We start from the raw sequence: 21,050 nt of genomic DNA, 5'->3' as shown, positions 1-21,050 counted from the left end.
TTGCTATCCAAATGGGTTGGAGTTGCAAGTCCAGAACTCCTCACCAGAATAGCAGAGGGACTTTAGGTTTCTGTGGTACATCTGTTCCTTGACAGTCCCAAGCTACATCATGATAATCCTGGGGTTCTGCTCCAGTTGACTGTTTCTGACTGGCTTTCCACAGGAAAAGGGAAAGTTTTGAAAAGCAACTGCAGCAAAATATACACTGGAGTTGCCTTTTCCCCTGCTGGTGTGCATGAGTGGGATTTTTTTTCCTCAAAAGCTCTTGTGTTCCTGTATTACTATCAGAAGAAGAAGGTTGCAATGGCCAACAGTCAACGCATTAAAATGCATCAAAAGGTACAGTGTGCAATCTAACTTTTGTGTTGTTAGCTATAGAGCCAATGAAGTCAAGGCCTTTTCTTAGAACAGCATTTCATATAGTATCCAGGTAAAGTCACTTCTAGCCAGATGGTTGTCTTCTAAAAGGATTACAAAGCTGACATTAAGGTATATTCTCATTTTTAATATTATTTTCTTGTTCTTAAGACTGCTATAAAACTGGCATTGCATTCTTTGGCAAATCTAGTCTTTCCACATTCTTGTTCCTGCTTTGGGTCCTCCCAGAAATCCAACATTTTGAAAGTATATCCAGTGCCATGGATTCTGCGAAGTGTCGGAGATTTATAAAGCTTTTTGAATCAAATAACAAATGTGATCTTGTTCTACGGTGACCAATTGGACATTGGTGGTAAATGACAGTTTTGGGAAAGTGGCGGCTTAGGAGAAGATTGCCACCATGGCAGGGATGAAATCCAGCAGGTTCTGACAGGTTCTGGAGAACCAGTAGCAGAAATTTTGAGCAGTTCGGAGAACTGGTAGTGGACATTTTGAGTAGTTCAGAGACCCGGCAAATACCACTTCTGGCTGGTCCCAGAGTGGGGTGGGAATGGAGATTTTGCAATATCCTCCCCCCAGGAGTGGGGAGGGAATGGGGATTTTGCAGTATCCTTCCTCTGTCATGCCCACCAAGCCACGCCCACAGAACCGGTAGTAAAAATATTTGGATTTCACCACTGTGCCATGGTACCAAGTACTGCCTAGAAACATCTTCTTCTGTCAAATCTATCCATTTACTATTTGTGAGATAAATAGGATTAACGCAAGGGAGGGACAATAATGAATTGATCAAATGATTTGGGTTATTAGAAGAGGCCTCTTTCCTTCCCTCTTTAATTTGAGCTATAGCTGTAATGATGGCTGTGATTGTCCCAAAAGTGCTTTTTTTTTTCTTCAAGAGGCAACTGGACTTTCTGGTTTTTCTTTGAAGGCGTTTCGCTTCTCATCCAAGAAGCTTCTTCAGAGTACAAGATGAAGAGTACAAGATTGGAATGGCTTCAAAGAAAAACCAGAGAGTCCACTTGCGTCTTGAAAAAAAAGGCAAATGTCCTTTGGGACAACTATGACCTGGATGACTGAGAATCTCCATAGACAATGGCTGTGGTTAAAATCTGGCTTACTCAATATGCTTTTATTTATTTTATTTATTTATTTATTTTGTCAATCATATTTAAGATAACAGGTAAAAGTATAAACATAATTTGGATACATGAAAAGAGTAAGTATAAAAGGAATATTAGGACAGGGACGGTAGGCACGCAGGTGCACTTATGCACACCCCTTACAGACCTCTTAGGAATGGAGTGAGGTCAAAAGTAGACAGTTTAAGCTTAAAGTTTTGGGGGTTTGGGGAAGAAACTACAGAGTCAGGTATTTCATTCCAGGCATTGACCACTCTGTTACTGAAGTCCTATTTTCTGCAATCGAGTTTGGAGCGGTTTACCTTGAGTTCGTATCTATTATTTGCTCATGTATTGTTGTGGTTAAAGCTGAAGTAGTCATTGAGAGGTAGGACATTGTGGCAGATAATTTTATGTACTATGCTTAGGTCAGTTTCAAGTCGGCATAGTTCTAAGTTTTCTAAGCCCAAAATTTGGAGTCTGGTGGCATAAGGTATTCTGTTGCGAGCAGAGGAGTGGAGGACTCTTCTTGTGAAATATCTCTGGACTCTCTCGATTGTATTTATGTCCGATATGCAGTGCGGGTTCCAGACAGATGAACTGTCTTTATCCTGGCACTGATGGTGTTACCTAGTTTGGCCAATGAAATGTCTGCAAGAAAACAATCAACCAAGGACTCCCTTATTTCAACCCAGAGCTACGAATACTCTCCTTATGTTTCTATCCCTCACACCACAAAAGTCATTATCACATACAGTAGATGAAATTTTAGAGACTGGAAGCAACAAGAGGAACGAGTTTTGTATCAAACTACGTGCAGCAGACCCTCGCCCTGACCCTCCTTGGGGCCGTTTGGTCCACTGTGACGTTTTGCTACATTTCTATGGGGCAATGCCAGGCTTTGGGCCCTTCTTTTGAAAAAGGCTGGGGCAGAATAGGAGGCCATTGGGGGTCTGAAAGCCAGGCAGGGGCATACAGGATGCGTAGACAGTCTAGAGCCCATCCACATTCCCTCCTCCTCCTCTTTCTTCTTAAAGCAGCTCTTGGGGCTTTGATTTCCTTGCTGTTGTTGTTGTTTTTTCCCAAGGCTGCACTGAAGTGAGGAGCAAATTGGGGGCAGAGGGAGGGGAGAGGAGGAGGAGGAGGAGGGAAGGATGGCACAAATTCTTGATCAAGAAAAAGGGCTCCCGCTGCTGCGGCCCAGCTGTGTGGCACAGGTTGGGTTCCTCCTGTGATCAGCTCTCAGTGTCATCTTGTTGTGTCAAGTCTGATTAATCTAATCTTCAAGAGGCTTTCTCACACACACACACACACATACACACACACAAACAAAAGAGGGAGAAAGAAAGCTCTGCTAAGGAGATGGCCATCTCCAGCATGAAAGCTGCCTTTGTATGTAGCCCCGGGCAGCATGCAAGTCAGTTGTTAGGTATATTCAAAAAATGAATTCTTTACATGCCAGGATCAGCCATCAAGGGGAAACTGCTTTGCTCGTCCCCTTGAACCTCTTGCTGCTGTTTTCTGACCCTTCTTACGCGATGAGTAAATGGGAGTGCAAGGAGCTGCATAACATCACTCTCTGCAAGACCGAAGACCGGAGGCATCTCTCTGGAAAAAGTGCCCTCGACTTCTTGAACCTGGCAGAATAAGACAGTTCCATATACAGGGCTGGCTGTTCTGGCTTTCTCCCTCATCCACATGCAAACAAAAGCCTGGAGGGAAATTCAAACTGTTGCAGGGGAAGAAGTGAACTGCTGAAATCATGGGTGCAGCTCAAGGGAAAAAGGTAAAGATTTTCTATTTTGCATTTGGAGTTGGGTAAGAAGGCACAGCGTAGCTAGCAGGGGGGGAGGAGGATTGGGTTGGATTCATCCATTGAAATGGGTCAACTCGTGATAGAGCGAATCTTTCTATTTAATCAAAGCCGGGGGAAAAGCAGATCTGGTAGGCTGGAAGCCATGAAGGGGATACAATAAGAATTACTGGAATATTGGACGTCACTGGGGATCCATTTTGAAAAGCTCCTTAGAGATGTTCTTAATGAATGCCTGCTAAGGAAAATTATTTTGCTCCCAATAAGACACCCGACTAACATAGTCATATGCGCATTAATGAACTGGAACCCTGTAAGGTTTTTATCTTATTCTCTGTGGCTCAGTATGGTAGAAAATGGGAGAATCTGGGGAAGGGAATATTCTCCACTAAACTTAAGCTTCTCTAACATATCCCGGTATGATACTGAAAACTATTTTTGATACATTTACACTGGCAATTCATAATTACATTGTACCATAAGGGAAAAGGGAGGAGTAGAAAGAGGAAGGTGAACTCAAGTGCACCTCCTAAGAGTACTTAAGTGCACTGTTCTAGGAGAGGAAAAGTCAAGTGGCATTTTAGTCCCACTTCTACTTCCATTGGAATCTGGTCAAGTGGCTGCTAATGGAAAGAGTCCTTGGAAGGGAGGAGTTACCAGCTGCTTTTCTCCAAGCCAATCTGTGGTTCTATCCAATCTGAAGCTTGGAATGTCATAGTAATTGGGCCACCTCCCCACTTCTCAAAATTGGAAGGAGTTTCAGGGGAAGCTCTAATTCAAGGGGGTCAAACTCAAGGCTCGCGGACCGGATCTGGCCCATGGAGTGCTTAGATCTGGCCCGTGGAGCCACCCTGGAAACAGTGAAGGACTGGCCTGTGGTGCCTCTGCCAGCAAAAACCATTTTTGCTGGCAGAGGGTTGCAAGAGGCCATCACAGCGGAAAACAGAGCCCAGGAGCCCATTTTCACCGGCAGAGCACTTGGGCCCCACAGGCGCCCCCGACACAAGTGACGTTGAGCTGGCCATGCCCACCTCAGCCACGCCCACCCAGGCCCCCCCAAGATCAAACACAACCCTGATACAGCCCTCAATGAAATCGAGTTTGACACCCCTGCTCTAAGTAGTTTCCTTTGAACAAGAAACCATTCAACCATCACATTCACCTTATTCAGTATTCAGATTATCACAAAGGGGTCATTTTGTTCAATAAACCCTGAACATTCCCAGACCTCTGTGAATTCTTTCCTCGTCACTATTTTCGTTTTAGCTTTCTTTTTGATTGACCTGTCCCTCCTGTCATCCTTGGCTCTTCTAATATCACAAGGTTGAAATTGAAAGAAAGAGAGAGAGAGAGACAGTATTTCCCAGCTGGACTACTCTAAAGTTGGAATAGCCATCTGCCTTGTCCTAGTAAATATAGGGCTGAGTAGAGTTGAAGCTTTGACTTTGAGCACTGAGGTGCTCTGATATGAAGCTGTGGCAAAGACACTTTTCATATTTTATAATGCAGTGTAGGACAATAGTTTCAACCCCCAAAAGATAGGAAAGTGTTGCAACATTTAATGAAACCTACCTTGCAGTACCAGAAAATCAAATTATTCCTCATTATCCTGAGAATTGGCATTTGGAAATGGCCTTCAAATATCAGTTTGTCCCTATAGTCTAGACTGATGCATTCTGACCTGCAACAATCCTCCAGATTTTTAAGTAGAATTTTAGAGTAACAGTTGGAAGGGACCTTGGAGGTCTTCTAGTTCAACCCCTTGCTTAGGCAGGAAACCCTACACCACTTCAGACAAATGGTTATCCAGTCTCTTCTTAAAAACTTCCGGTGTTGGAACATTTACAACTTCTGCAGGCAAGTTGTTCCACTGATTAATTGGTGTAATTGTCAGGAAATTTCTCCTTAGTTCTAGGTTGCTTCTCTCCTTGATTAGTTTCCACCCATTGCTTCTTGTTCTACCCTCCAAAGGTGCTTTGGAGAATAGCTTGACTAGATAGTTTTCCATCAGGCTTTTAAAACTAAAAGTACAAAAGTTTGAATCTATGGTCAGCAAAATACAAAGGAAAAGTTTCGGAATTAAGGTATGACCTCTTCCCTCCTATTTGGATGTTACAATGCCTCCTTGCTACCCCCCACCCTTCAATCCTGCCAAGGGTCCTAGGGCACCTTGGAGACGTGACACAGTAAGTGAGGTGAATTTTATTTCACAAAAGCTTACATCTTGATTATGTGATTCATGGAAGTCACTGCTGTTTTCCAGCAAGAGCTCTTTCTCTCTCTCTCTCTCTCTCTCTCTCTCTCTCCCTCCCTCCCACCCTCTTCCTCCCTCTCTTTCTCCCTCCCTCCCCCGTCTCTCTCTCTCTCTCTCTCCCTCCTTCCCCCTCTGTCTCTCTCCCTCCTCCTCTCTCTTTCTCCCTCTCTCTCTCCCTCTCTCTTTCTCCCTCTCTCTCCCTCCCTTCCTCTCTCTCTCTCCCTCCCTCTCTCCCCCCTGTCTCTCTCTCTCTCTCTTTCTCTCTCTCTCTCTCTCTCTCTCTCTCCAAAAATAAAGCAAGCTTCCTGCAAACTATTCCAGTTCTGATTTCTCCTTTAAATTTCTCCTGTTTGCCCTTTCCCTTCATCCAGCTCCCTCTCTCCTATATGAGGGAGAGAGTTATTTTAAACCAAAGCCTATTAGTTTGGCCAGCTTGCCTCCTAATCTAATCTAATCCATTGTCTGCTGTCTTCCTTCTTGTTTACAATTCTTGCCTGTTGAGGGCTAGAAGGCTTTAGGCATCAAAAGCCCAGAACTGCTTCAGCCTTGTGTGCTGCACCCTAAAAAGCTGGGGTGGACAACCCCATTAGCAAGGGCCACATTTTACTTTGAGGGAGAGGAAAGTGTTAACATTGATTGTGGTGATGTGGGCAGAGTGGGCAGGACCATGCCACAAAATTACACAGAGGTAGAATGTTTTTTTGTGGGATATTGACCTTTGTGTCTTTGTTTGTGATGTTTCTTTGTTAATTATATAAAGCCACAAAAGCTGTTTTAGATTGTACAGGATATCTCAGGAGTGAAATGCTACCAGTTTGGACCGATTCAGCCAAACCGGTAGCAACGGGAGCGGGTGGTTCGGAGAACTGGTAGCAACGGCAGCACCCACCCGCCCTGTCATCCTCATTAAAACCAGGAAGTAACCTGTTTTTTAACCCTCTGTGCATGAGAAGAAGGGTTTGCGCATGCACAGAGGGTCCAAGGGCGCACGTGGCATGTTCCCTTTCGAACTGTTAGGGAAGGTAAGTAGATTTCATCCCTGGGATGTCTTCTATATTTTCAACCTTGAAATGGAAGGAAACCATATCCTACCTTTGGGGCAACTAAGGTATTTGAAAGACCCAGATAAATGCCCAGGAATAAAGTGTTCTAACTGGATATTTATATGAAAGTGTAGAAAATTGAATCCAATTTTTTTGCAGTTGGCATTGTAATTTATAATGAGGCTCTAAAAAAGATGCCTCTACTAAAAATATATTTAACATCATATACATTTGTTTAAAGTAGTGTGAAGGAATAAAAATAGATCTCTTAAAATAAAAGTCAGGCTCAGAGTTAAATTCATCTTTATCACATTTATCTTACTCTAAGTACTCAAACAAGTTCTAGCTCATTTGTCTAGATATGCTTTTATTTGTGTTAGAGTAGAGTTTTATCCAGAGCTCAGTGTGTTTTATTACAAAAGGGATCAAAATGCCAAAATATTGACCTGGAATTAGATGAGCCTATATTATTTGAAGGTCAAAATTTTACTATGAATTGGCACTGGAAGCAAATTGATAATCAATGCAAATGTATAAAGTAATTTGCATTGTACAAAAATATCAAGGAATTAACTGACTGCTACTTTTGGACAGATTATTTGTAGGCCTTTTAAAATTGGGATAATTCTTCAAAGGCAAACTAAGGATAGGATAGCATAGGATAGGATAGCATAGCATAGGATAGCATAGCATAGGATAGCATAGGATAGGATAGGATATTCTTTATTGGCCAAGTATGATTGGACACACAAGGAATTTGTCTCTGGTGCATAAGCTCTCAGAGTACATACAAACAGCCAAGTAATATAATCAGAAGATACCAGTAAAGGAAGGTAAGAGGAAAGATTAGAAGGATACACTACTAACGCGTAAATATCCTTAGACATAAGACAGTGCTACGGAAATTACGTGTGCAGCAGAGTGTTGGCACAAGGGAAAAATCTATCTCTGTGTCTAGTTATTTTGGCATATATTAAAGCACATGACCTAAATTCAGTTTTGCCTATCATGATGCTCTCCAGATGCATTTACATCTTCCAGAATCTAAAACTATTAGCTATAATGGCTAATAGATTCTATGTGTTCTCCTGCCCTCTGGTGAACACAAACCTTTAAAGTCTCATAGGACTATATTAATATCCCGTCTGATTCTGATTCTTGATCTAATTCTGGGAAGGTCATATCCAATAGGGATATATGGCCTTCTCTACATTTGGTAAGAAATCAAAAGTATCTGTCCCTCAAGCACCAAACTGCCGTATATACCATCTGTAGAACTTCAGAAATAATCTAACTCCATGACCCAAAATCTGACAAAAAGTTTAGCACTCCTACATGAGATCAGATTTTAGCAATCTCATGCAAGTCCTTCAGGTCTCATTGAAGATCATGCTGGATCTCAGGGAGAAGAGTGACAGAATCTCACGAGATTTTTGCTTATCAATTGTCCAGTATTCCTGGGGATGAATCAAACAATTTCTAGTTTTTCGTTCATTGCAATTTCCTCTGAGGTACTTATTCCACCTTCTTTTTGCTTCTTCCCGATTTGCTGTCTCCTTTTATCAAGGGAGTTGGGAGAAAAAGATAGAGAGGCAGAATTAATGCAAGCAAGCAGAACACAATATATGATTCTAACAGAACAGAGGGAAGCTTTATAACATCTGAAGGAAAGGCCTCTTTCCATTCAGAGGAGGCGGTTAATGGCAATGTCCAATGTTCCCAGGGCCGAGCATATTACGCTAGCCACTTAGACAGTTCAGCCATATGTTTTCTGCCAGAGAAATGGGAAAGATGCCCTAATTAAAAGCTAGACCTCTTCAGGTTTCTCCATTCCCCTTGCTTTTATCTATTCCTCTTCCTCAAGGCAAAGGTTGACCTTGGAAAAAATGTCTCTCCCATAACTGAGATGGGAAGGTAAGTTCATTCATAATTAATTTCCAGCTAGTGTAGAAGAGTTTGGCTCTCCCTGGTTGAGCATTTAACACAATGCAAATATTATTTCCGTGGCCTAGCAACAGGTAAGGCCAGCAGCAGCAGCTGGGCAACCTGGGCAGCTGCCCAAACTTATTAGGCTGTGAAGAGGCCTGTTCCAGCAGCCACTGCCAGCCAAGGGGAACCGAGAGAGGGCTAAGTTTTGTCCTTTTCTCTGGGCTTTTAATTGCAAGAGGGGAGAAGCATTCATTGCTGGCTTCTTGAAGCATGAGGGCTTTGGATAGCCCTGAATGCAGGATGCTGGCAAGAAAAATATTGGATGCTGGCAAGCAAAACCAGGAGCAGCAAGATGCTAAGCCCTACAAGTGACAATAGCCTTTCAATATGGGGCTGCAGAATAGACCATGTGTGCCCAAATCAGTACTGTGAACAAAGGAATGAGATGGAGAAATTGAGAAGCTCTATCCAAGCAACCTATATCGACTCATCATTAAATATAAGGAAGGTGGATGGGGATCATTCTTCACCAGCTCTATCATTTGATGAACATTTGCAAGGTTGGACAATTCTACTGGTGTAAGACTTAGAACCCACCTCCTCCATGATATGGGGAAACTACATGTACAGCACAGGCTCATTCATCCACATGGCTCCATCAATGTCTTTTCTTCCCATTCGTATCTTGGGAGGAAAATAAGTCAGCATATTGATCCTACAGCTTCTTCATACTGGCAAAAAGAGGCAATGTTGCCATTTCATGTTGTCCCTTTCCTTTCACCCCCAAAATCACATACTAAGGTTTAAAAAAAAACTAGCAGCCCACCATCCCACCTTCTAAATGACAGAGGGATTCCAGGTACTTTTTACATCTTCGTCTCATGGTCCTCTTGTACTCCATCAGCTAGCCACTTGGAATATTTCTTCTTCTTCTTCTTCTTCTTCTTCTTCTTCTTCTTCTTCTTCTTCTTCTTCTTCTTCTTCTTCTTCTTCTTCTTCTTCTTCATCATCATCTTCTTCTTCTTCTTCTTCTTCTTCTTCTTCTCCTCCTCCTCCTCCTCCTCCTCCTCCTCCTCCTCCTCCCTCTCCTTCTCCCTCTCCCTCTCCTCCTCCTCCTCCTTCTTCTTCCTCCTCCTCCTCCTCCCCTCTGTCTCTCCCTGAAAGGGTCTATAGGTCAGTGCTGATTGATTGATGAATTGGTTGCTTGTCACATGGTTTCTGTCTTCTAGAAGGATAGAAGATGAAGGTCAATATTGACATGGTAAAAATATGTTATTTTTCAAAGCTATTGCACTAAAGTCTCTTGCCAAACTATTTCTAACAATAGCCTTTATTGTTTTCAACATCTCTACCTAATATTCCAACACTAGATGAAACAACTCCCTTGGATTTCAGCAAACCTGTTCTCCCAGATAAATTTGTCTTACAAAAATCACTGCCTGGGTTGAAATGGGAAGATTTCTGGTCAGTCAAATGATATGCTTTCAAAAAGAACAAATAAACCAAGGAAAGCTGATGCTATATCTTTTGAGACTATTTTTGTATAGATGGATGCACCTATCAATCCAGAATGTAATTTCCAGTATTTAACTGTTTAAATCAAGGGTGTCAAACTCGGTTTCATTAAGGGCCACATCAGGGTTGTGTTTGACCTCAGAGGGGCAGGGGACATGGCCAGCTTGATGCCACTCTTGTCAGGGAGGGCTGTGGTGGCCCAAGTGCTCTGCCAGTGAAAACAGAGCTCAGAAGGGCTGTGTGTGGCCCTCCCGAGCTCTGTTTTCACTGGCAGAGGGTTGCAGGAAGCCATCACAGCTGAAAATGGAGGTTGGGAGGGTCATGCATGACCCTCCCAAGCTCCATTTTCAATGGCAGAGGCACTGCAGGCCAGTCCTTCGCTGTTTCCAGAGCAGCCCCAAGGGCCAGATCTAAGCACCCCATTGGCTGGTTGCGGCCCACGGGCCTTGAGTTTGACATCCCTAGTTTAAACTGATTGTGTCTCAACTATGGGCGCTCAAAGGAGATGTGAATCCTGCACTAACAAGAAATCCAAATCCAAGCAAAAATTATTCTCAGACTATTTAAGTCAAGTATGTTGAGAGATAATAATTGGACTTTGCTTTATAAGTAAAATGGGACAATATGGGCTTTTTCCCATTATATAGGAAAGTTTTTAAAAATCAGATTTGAGAACTATAGGATGTATGAAATGATGTTCACTTTCCAAATGAACACTGTTGTGACAATACCTAAAAGCAAAGGTTTAGGGGATTACAACATCAAATCTACAAACAGCTAGTTGCTAAGAAGAGCTGAAGTAATATGTGTTTCATTTTCCCATTCTTTCGATTTGTTCAGCTGCATAGCAAATGAAATTCTTCTCTTTTGTCACAAAGGTCTAGGTCACCTTATTCCTTTTATAGGCTGCTTTTTTTTTTTGCCATTCCGAAGGTATAATAAAATGCCAATTTTTGGCAAGATTACCTATTTATGTATTTATTACTTGCTTGCTTGCCTGTCATGGGAACGTTAATCTCTCAGTCTCTCCATTTATTACATTCTTGTTGGAGGGCCTGGTAGGCTGTCTGGACTTTAAACATAGTAAAAGCCATACCTTCTAAAAGAAACCTTAAGTAAAAATCTTGGTGTTCAAAGTCCCATTGAAGATTTGTCAATCTATTTAAATCTGAAATATCATGATCTATCAAGAGATCAAGAGACATACTTCCTGGTATATCTCAAAAGTATCATATCTCAAGAACTTCCTCAATGGAACTACATCCACATGGAGGGAAGTATGGAGTGGAGTAACCCAAGGCTCTGTTTTAGGCCCAGTACTCTTCAACATCTTCATCAACGACTTGGGCAAGGGGATAGATGGCAAACTCATCAAATTTGCAGATGGAAGGAATAGCCAACACTCCAGAAAATAGGCTTAAGATACAGAAGGATCTTGACAGACCTGAACATTGGATACTAGCTAACAAAACGAAATTCAGTGGTGAAAAAAATAAGGTTCTACATTTAGACAAGAAAAACAAAATGCACAGGTACAACATAAGTGATACCTTGCTCAATAGTAGTAACTGTGAGAGGAATCTTGGAGTCCTAGTGGACAACCATTTAAATATGAGCCAGCAGTGTGCAGCAGCTGCCAAAAAAGCCAACATTGTTCTAGGCTGCATAAATAGAGGGATAGAATCAAGATCACGTGAAGTGTTAATAACACTTTATAATGCCTTGGTAAAACCACACTTGGAATGTTGCATTCAGTTTTGGTCGCCACAATGTAAAAAAGAGGTTGAGACTCTGGAAAGAGTGCAGAGAAGAGCAACAAAGATGATTAGGGAACTGGAGGCTAAAATATATGAAGAACGGTTGCAAGAACTGGGTATGTCTAGTTTAATGAAAAGAAGGACTAGGGGAGACATGATAGCAGTGTTTCAATATCTCAGGGGCTGCCACAAAGAAGAGGAAGTCAAGCTATTCTCCAAAGCACCTGAGGGTAGAACAAGAAGCAATGGGTGGAAATTTCCTGACAGTTAGAACAATTAATAAGTGGAATGACTTGCCTGCAGAAGTTGTGAATGCTCCAACACTGGGAATTTTTAAGAAAATGTTGGATAACCATCTGTCTGAGATGGTGTAGGGTTTCCTACCTGGGCAGGGGGTTGGACTAGAAGGCCTCCAAGGTCCCTTCCAACTCTGTTGTTATTATTATTATTATTAATCAAGAAGAGAAGCAACCTAGAACTAAGGAGAAATTTCCTGTCAGTGAGAACAATTAATCAGTGAAACAAGTTGTCTCCAGAAGTTGTGAATGCTCCAACACTGGAAGTTTTTAAGGAAATATTGGATAACCATTTGTCTGAAGTGGTGTAGGGTTTCCTGCCTAAGCAGAGGGTTGGACTAGAAGACCTCCAAGGTCCCTTCTAACTCTGTTATTCTATTCTAACTAATTTTACCAGTGGTTGGAAAAAAGGGGTGGAGAGTAAGAATGGCATTTGTATTGTTAAGCAAATTAAATACCCAGACAACATGATGTTTATTAAGCACTAAGAAATGTAATTAATAGAAAATCAATAAAATTTAATTTTTAAAAAAGCATCGTATTTCAAAAAGGGGGTGTAAAGAAGTTACCTGGGAGAAACTATGTGGAGAACATGTAGAATTTGCTTTAAGCCCAAGAAGAAGAAATGATTGGGAAGAAACTCAGTCTAATTCCCTCGGATATAAAACAGGATAAGGAAAACCCCATTGGCCTTTCAAGATTCTGTTGTTGTAGCTTGTATCAATAAATACAGTTGCGGTCAAATTTATGGAGTCAGTTTCCTGGTTTAGCCCACTTCCAACAGCTGACAGCAGCTGATTTAGTATTAATATATTAGGGGTATATTGGGGTACTGATGTGTTGATCACCCCGCCAATTATTTTATCTCTGTCCAAATCAAAATAAAGTGGAAATTCTGTCATAAAGTAGTGCACAGTGTCTTTGAATATGTCATCTCCAGGTTGGTCAATCTAGATTATTTGGATAGCAAGTTTGCATACTGAGAAAAATGAAAGCCTTGATTCCACACTGGAACAACTGAAGCCAATTCTGGGTGGCCTCAACAGTGTTTAGAAGTCAAGCCGGAGGTAATGTCATGAGGATGTGTCTTTTAGAAACAATTAGTAAGGCATCTTCTTGCTGTGTCAAGCACGACACAAAGATGACCCCTAGGCTGGCTATTACTGTACTTAAATTGAGGAGGAAAATGCACCAATTAGTATAAACTGTGCATTGCTCTCAGCCTTATGTGAGATCAGAGGCCAGATTAGGAAACTGAGTTCAAAAGAAGAGTAGATCTATCTTCATTGAAATAGGCTATTGTAGCATAATCTTGTTGTTCCATCTTTGTTTTCCTTTTCCTCCATCTTAGACCCATCTTAGACCTGTTTTTTTTTTCCTCATAATTTCCACTTTTCCTGGAGGGTTTACTGCGTAGTTTTTCTGTACCTCTGGCTTTTAGATTGTCTTCTGCAAGGTCATTTCCATGGCTCCCTACAATTTCCTTAAGGTTGCACATTGCATTTATTACATACAGGAATACGCTTAAAAATGAATGAAATAGAATTATATGGCCTATATAAATGTCATGTGGAAATTTGAAACAGGTGATGTGCTTGATCTCTCTATTTGATATCTGGGCAACTTTAGTTTGTTTGCTAGGGGTTCTTTTTCTTTCAAAATCTTGATTGGTGGGGAATATAATATGGTCTTATATGAACCCTCACACTCTTTCTCTACTTTCTTTGCAAGGAGATATTACTGGCTATTTCATTGGATAAATATTACTTCGCAATGAAATAGTGGATCTAGGTTGTTTCTCTTTCTTGTCATTTACTGAAAGTCTATAAAGTCCATAAACTCTAGTGTATGTTTTTAATCCTTTGATCTTGTAGTCAGTGATTAGTGAAGTTAGAAATTCAGAATTATATTTTAACTGATTGTTTTTATGTTTAGAAGTATAATTAGCTATAATTTTACACTTAAAATTGCATGTTAATTGATCAGATAAAAAGCATCAATTCATCGGACAGCTTAAAATATCAAACTATATTTTAAATGGGATCACTGTCTGTATTTATAGAGCCCAGAGAAATTGTCTTCTCCTGAAAGAGGATTTGACATGTGAATCATTTTCACAGTCGTGACTTATAGCATATTTAGGGAATTGCCCAACCACTGCTAAAACGAGAGCAATCTTGTTTGCGCGTCTGTTATTGTATCACAACGAAAGTTGGATGAAAGTTAAAAATGCTATACTTTGCTATTGTGGGAATTATGCTTCTCTATTCTCTTCTAATTTTAGATTTGAGGTGTACATCCTTCAAAGAAAGGAGAATAAAGTTCCCCACTCGAATATCTATGGAGCTTCTCAGTCACCCAGGTCATGGTTGTCCCAAAGGTGCTTTTTCAAGAGGCAACTGGACTTTCTGGTTTTTCTTTGAAGATATTTCGTTTCTCCTCCAAGAAGCTTCTTCAGCTCTGGCTGGATGGTGGGGAATGGAAGGAAGGATCCCCAAGTCCGGTTGCCTCTTGAAAAAGAACCCAGCTCAAATATTCACACACACACACACACACACACACACACACACACACACACACACACACACCTAGCTTCTAGGACTATAAGGGGCATACATAAGAGCACAAATGTGCCTACCGTTCCTGTCCTATTGTTTTCCTTCGTTATATCCAATTAATATAGTTATTACAACTCATACTCATATATATGCTTATATATTGTATAATTATTTCATGCTTATGCTTATATATACTGTGTGACAAAAATAAATAAATAAATAAATAAAAATAAATAAACAAGCAGCAGAAATAATAAGAATAAATTTCTTATAATTTCCCAGAAAGAAGCTCATCCCTTCTTACAATTGGTTTATGTGGTTGCTTACAATAAAAAAAAAAATCAAATGCTCTCCCACAGAAATTCTGCTAAAATCTGGCATTAATTAAATGGGAAAGAAGCCTTGGAGCAGTTACAATAGGTAACCATCAATGTAGTTCTATTTCATCTTGCTTTTCACCTTGAAATACACTCAAGGTTAGATTGAAATATGCACACAAACATACAATGCATCGATTCAATACATCAGTCGGAAGTACAAGACCTTGCTGGGAGGTCAATGAAATTCCAAGCAGGAAAAGCTAAAAAGAGCCAAGACTTCATCTTACACCTGACAACTGTGTAGAAAGTTAGCACCCACCCCTGTCCTAGGAAAATGAAATATTCTAAGAAATATTAAAAAGGCAGAATATTATATTTTCCCTAAAGGAGAAACTCCTTTCTAAAAACATAAACTCAGAACCTCAGCTCCCTGCCCGCCACCCCCCACACAGCAGATATTTTGGTGCCAATTTATCTACAAGACAAAGCCTGAGCCAGCTTATCTACAAAACAAAAGACATGGCCCACAGGACATGATAGGATTAGCCCTCACTCAAGATCCAAACCAGGACAAAGCCATTAAGCCATAATAGAAATTGCCCAAAGCCCCTTCATTACATTATCACCCAGCAAGATTCAACCAGGCCTGGGACTCAAGACAACCTACAAAGTTACCCCTGCATGGCCCCATGGGAGTCTGACAACCAATTAGAGTACATTTCTTACATAGGAACAGGAAGCTCCAAGGTGGGGGCCCAAGAGGGGGTATAAATCTCTCTCCCTCTCTCACTCATGTGTTCTTTTTGCCCAGGACCTCAAATCATGTGGTCCTATCCACCATTAAACCATCTTTCCAAGGAGTCTCCATGTTTCCAGTGTCTTTCTTCCCACTTGGAACTGAACTCAGATGGACTTTTTTCCAACAACTGGAAATGTTGGTAGCTATGGATTCCACAAAATCAGGGTAATCATAGGAAAGGCCTGGTTCCTTGTAAATACAAGTTGATTTTTAGAGGAGGACTCAGAAGGAAGCCTCTCTGGCAGTTCTTATAGACTTGACAAAAAAAAAAACATCCCGAGCACAGAATGAGATTGAATTTGAGGTCTTTAGCATGCAAAACATGTTTTACTACTAAGCAACAGGCTTTTCCTCAAGTACTTCTCCTTATTGTTCCTATTAGGAGGGAACTCTTGTACATTCTTAAATTGTACTTTTCATATGCAAAGAAGTCCTTCCATTCTGAAGAACATATCTCAGATTTGGTTTCTTAAACTTCCATCACACCACCCTCTCTCCATTCTTCCAGCAGTTCCCCATTTCTGTAGAAGTTTTTCAGTGGTCATCAGGATTAGTGAGGAGGGGAGGGGGGAAGGAAAAAAAAGCAAATTTCATTGAGTCTCTGAATCCTTTCTTTTAATAGCAGCAATGATTTCCTAAAATACAAAATAAAATTTATTAGGTAGCTTGACTCTTTCCCAACACTTCCTGCTGAATACCAGCTCTGGAAGCAAACTTTCTGTCTGTCCAACCAAGTTTCCTTTCAGTTGGTTTAACCTGTTATCAGACTCAGAGAGCATCAATTATGTTTAACAATTTACTTTGTTGTTGTTGTTGTTGTTAGTTGTGAAGTTGTGTCCAACCCATCGCGACTCAGTGGTTCCTCCAGGCCTTCCTGTCCTCTACCATCCTCTGGAGTCCATTTAAGCTCACATCTACTGCTTCAGTAACTCCATCCAGCCACCTCATTCTCTGTTGTCCCCTTCTTCTTTTGTCCTCAATCTTTTCCAGCATTAAGCTCTTCTCCAGTGAGTCCTTCCTTCTCATTAGGTGGCCAAAGTATTTGAGTTTCATCTTTAGAAAGATCTGGCCTTCTAAAGAGCAGTCAAGGTTGATCTCCTCTAGGACTGACTGGTTTGATCGCCTTGCAGTCCAAGGGACTCGCAGGAGTCTTCTCCAGCACCATAGTTCAAAGGCCTCAATTCTTTGGCACTCAGCCTTCCTCATGGTCCAACTTTCACAGTCATACATTGCAACTGGGAAAACCATAGCCGTGACTATACAAACAATTTAGTTAGAATTATATAATGTTACTGTAACGCTGGTGGCATCTCTTCTGGCTAATCAATGTGACTAACAAATAAGAAATAAATCCATAAAACTTCACTGCTATGTTTTTAATGTCACCTCTGTCAACATTCCAGAAAACCCCTCCTGCAGAAAAGACTCCGAAATCAACATCTTTCAAAGTTCTTTTACTAGCATAGGTGAACTGGCACAGTTGGATGAAAACCGAAACTGGGGATTCCGGTTCGTCCCTCAGTAATACAACCCCCAAAATCTCCACCCTCATGACACATGCTCCAATCCTCAACCGTCCCATGTCAAAGCATCACTCCAGCCACTACTTCTCCAGATGCGAATCCAGCCTGACCTTGACCAGCAGAAAAATGTTGTTATGTCTAATCATCCCTTGCACTACCGCCCTCCTCCCCTCCTTTCCCACAGAGGAGAATTGTAGCAGCACATGGAAGCCTTCGGCCTAGTATGGCTTCCAGAGCTGACAACCTCCCAACAAACAAAAAGCACTTCAGTTGCTCTGTGCTTAAAAGACTTCCTTGTTTGCTAAAATATAAAATGAAAACAAAATAGCAATAGCACTTAGACTTATATACCGCTTTACAGTGCTTTACAGCCTTCCCTATGTGGTTTACAGAGTCAGCATATCTGTCCCCAACAATTGGGATCCTCATTTTGCCCACCTTGGAAGAATGGAAGGCTGAGTCAACCTTGAGCCTGGTGAGATTTGAACTGCCAAATTGCAGGCAGCTGGCAGGCAGCAGAAGTAGCCTGCAGTACTGCACCCTAACCACTGCGCCACTGTGGCTCAAAATGATAGTCTTCCTAACTCAAGTCCTGTAAATTCAGCATGTTCCATCCTGGTATTATTTTTATTGTGTGCCATAAAATCAGTGTCAACTGTTAACAACTACATAGATATTTTCCATGGTGATGTGTCTCTCCCAATGGTACACTCATGGCCACTAACTGAGTCCATCCACTTTGCTGCTGGTCTTCTCTTCTCTTTCCTTCCACCTTTCCTGGAAAGAGGGCCTTCTTCTGAGAACTGGGTCTCCATACCTTTCCTGGAAAGAGGGCCTTCTTCTGAGAACTGGGTCTCCATATCCTGTGTCCAAAGTAGGATAATTCAAGCCTGCTCATTTGTGGCTTGAGTGAGAACGCTGGATTGATTTGTTTCATAATCCATGTGTTTGTTTTCTTGAATGCTGATACTATCACACAAAACACATTTATACAGGTATTCCTGCTCCTTGGGCTAAATATGATTTTGTGGCTAACTTGCATAAATTAGCTAGCTTGGATAATTTACCATTTCTGCGTGAATGAAAATGTGTTTAGGTTACCATGATACCAAACTAAAAAGGCTATTCTATAGGGTGTTCACATTGTATGTAAATAACAGGGAATTAAGGGAAAAAACTCCTAAAGTATGTTTTCTTTATAGCAAATTTATCTTTTGCATATCAAAGAAGAAAAAAGGATACTATTACAGCGTGTTCCTTCTAACATAATTTGCTTTGGTATACTTGCTTTTCTATTTTGCAAAAATGAGGAATGCTGGTTTGATTAGACTCCCATTGTGAGGAGTAGGGACTTGTAGCTCAAGACCAAAATCCAAACTAGAATTTCTCCCCTTCTTACTATTTCCAATGGGGAATGTTCATTGACACTAGCAATTTTAGTAGGCATTTGGCAATTCCAATGGCAACAAGGGTGGGAGCAAAAGTTTAAGACTTTATTTCATTTTTGAGTAGCAAGTATAGGAAATCAGAAGAATAGAATAGAATAGAATAGAATAGAATAGAATAGAATAGAATAGAATAGAATAGAATAGAATAGAATAGAATAGAATAGAACAGAACAGAACAGGAGTAGAGTAGAGTAGAGTAGAGTAGAGTAGAGTAGAGTAGTGTAAAGTAGTTTTTTATTGTCCAAATGTGATTGGACACACAAGGATTTTGTCTCCGGTCCATAAGCTCTCAGTGTACAGACAAACAACGAAGTAATATAATCATAAGATACCAATAGGAGAAAGTGGTACAAAAGATGAAAAGGACAGTAACACAGCCATTCTGCATGGATCAATATCTTCAGAGATAAGACAGTTCTGTGGGAATTAGATGTTCAGCAGAGTGATCACACAAGGAAAAAAAACTGTCTTGGAAAAACCTGAAATCAGGAGAATGGTAGTGACAAAACGGCAACACTCCAATGTTCCATTATATGATCCCAACCCATCCCACCTCTTGTACTAGCTAGCAATAGCATTAGCAATAGTCTTACAGGATATACTGCCCCATAGTGCTTTACAGTACTCTCTGGGCAGTTTACGATGTAAGCATTATTTACATATTGCCCCCAACAATCTGGGTTTTCATTTTACTGACCTGGGAAGGATGGAAGGCTGAATCAATCTTAAGCCCCATGAGGATCAAACTCCAGTATTTGCTTGCAATACTGCATTTCTTCTACATATCAAAGAAATTGTGAGGGTGAAAGGGCAAACTCTTCCACTGTTCCTGGGTTTGAAAAGAAGAAATGTCCAGATATGAACAGGGTAAGACAACTTGGCAGTGGTGGTATTCAAAAAAATTTTTACTATCAGTTCGGTGGGCATGGCTTGGTGGGTGTGGCATGGCATGGCATGGCATGGCATGGCTTGGTGAGTGTGGCTTGGTGGGCAATTTCCTCCCGATTCCTCCCTGAAATCACCAATTTCCTCCCAATCAGCTGGGACTCAGGAGGCAGAGAAGAGATGGGGGCGGGGCCAGTCAGAGGTGGTATTTACCGGTTCTTCAAAATCTCCGCTACTGGTTCAGAACCTGCTGAAACCCACCTCTGCAGCTTGGCATCCTTCTGAAGGTTGGGGCTTTCATTGCTCTCAGCCTTGGCCAGCATCATCAAAGATAAGAGAGTTGGTGTTTTGCCAGATGTCAGAATAGTAATCAGGTACCTGGGCAATTAGTTCTTTTGGATCCAGAGACAATAATAAGCACACCATTAAATAAGTAGATTTTAAGCTCTACTATTAGCTCAAGCAATAGTTGTACAGACCAAGCAAGATGTCACCCAAATCTCTTATAAGCTTCCAGTATCTCCTTAATAACGACAGCAGAGATACCCCATGGGTGGCCAGGTACCAAGTACCTACTGCTAGATTCTGGGCAGATGCTCCCCGCTAACAATAACAACCCCACAATTTGTATCAAAACCTGGCACCATAACTTCATGATCCTGTTATGGTCAAGAGACTACAAAACCTGACCTTGTATGGTTGGTATATGATTCTGAGATGGGAATTAAAAGTCAGAGACCTCACCATGAGGGAAAAACTACATTAAGATTCCCTCCCCTTCTCCTTTGTTCAACAAGCAAGAGTGAAAAACAAGCAGCGTAGTTCAGAATGAGCTCTAAACTTCTAAACTTTTCTTAATATGGAGGAGAAATCAAAATCTGTCACTTAACTCTTCCCAATAACAATGGTCCTCCACATTGCCACTACATATGCGAATTGTGGTTCAAAACTTCTGGAAGACACCAAGTTATCTACTCATGCATGTAGGCTCATCTTCTACATCAGTGGTTCTTAACCTGTGGGCCGTGGACCTCTGCTGGGCCATGATGTCATCCCATGGGGTCCATGAAGGCTTGAAGAATGATTTAAATCTTGAGTTTAGTCTTGGGGGTCCTTGGCTACAAAAGTTATTTAAAGAGGGTCTGTGGTGAAGAAGAGGTTGAGAACCACTGGTCGACATTCTTTCAAATGGTAGGACTGAATATTATTCTTGAGTAGGTAAATTTGTCCCTTTCAAACTTCAATAGGGGTCTCACAAGACCAAATGTGAATAAAAAGAGATGGAGGAAAAACTCACACTGCCATCTCAAAGGGAGAAATGTTCTGTGTTAATCTTACTCCTAACATGCTACAATTTTCTAAATTGATACTTATTGGCATGTTTATGGTAGTTGTGAGCCAAATTCAGTAG

General features: G+C 41.1%; 1 protein-coding gene across 1 annotated transcript in view; it reads left to right on the top strand.

Annotated features, from left to right (window-relative positions):
• The first annotated feature begins 2,893 nt into the window (after window positions 1–2,893).
• FAM107A (family with sequence similarity 107 member A) overlaps window positions 2,894–21,050 on the top strand; it is an 85,196-nt gene continuing 67,039 nt past the window's right edge. Inside the window, exon 1 of the mRNA XM_058167404.1 lies at window positions 2,894–3,285. Within this exon, the coding sequence (XP_058023387.1) occupies window positions 3,262–3,285 (24 nt within the window). The 5' untranslated portion in view covers window positions 2,894–3,261. The remainder of the gene's footprint in view (window positions 3,286–21,050) is intronic.

This window comes from Ahaetulla prasina, chromosome 2, assembly GCF_028640845.1.
Source record: "Ahaetulla prasina isolate Xishuangbanna chromosome 2, ASM2864084v1, whole genome shotgun sequence".
Lineage (NCBI taxonomy): Eukaryota > Metazoa > Chordata > Lepidosauria > Squamata > Colubridae > Ahaetulla > Ahaetulla prasina.
The sequence above is the reverse complement of the archived record's forward strand: the minus strand, read 5'-3'. Positions and strand labels throughout refer to the sequence as shown.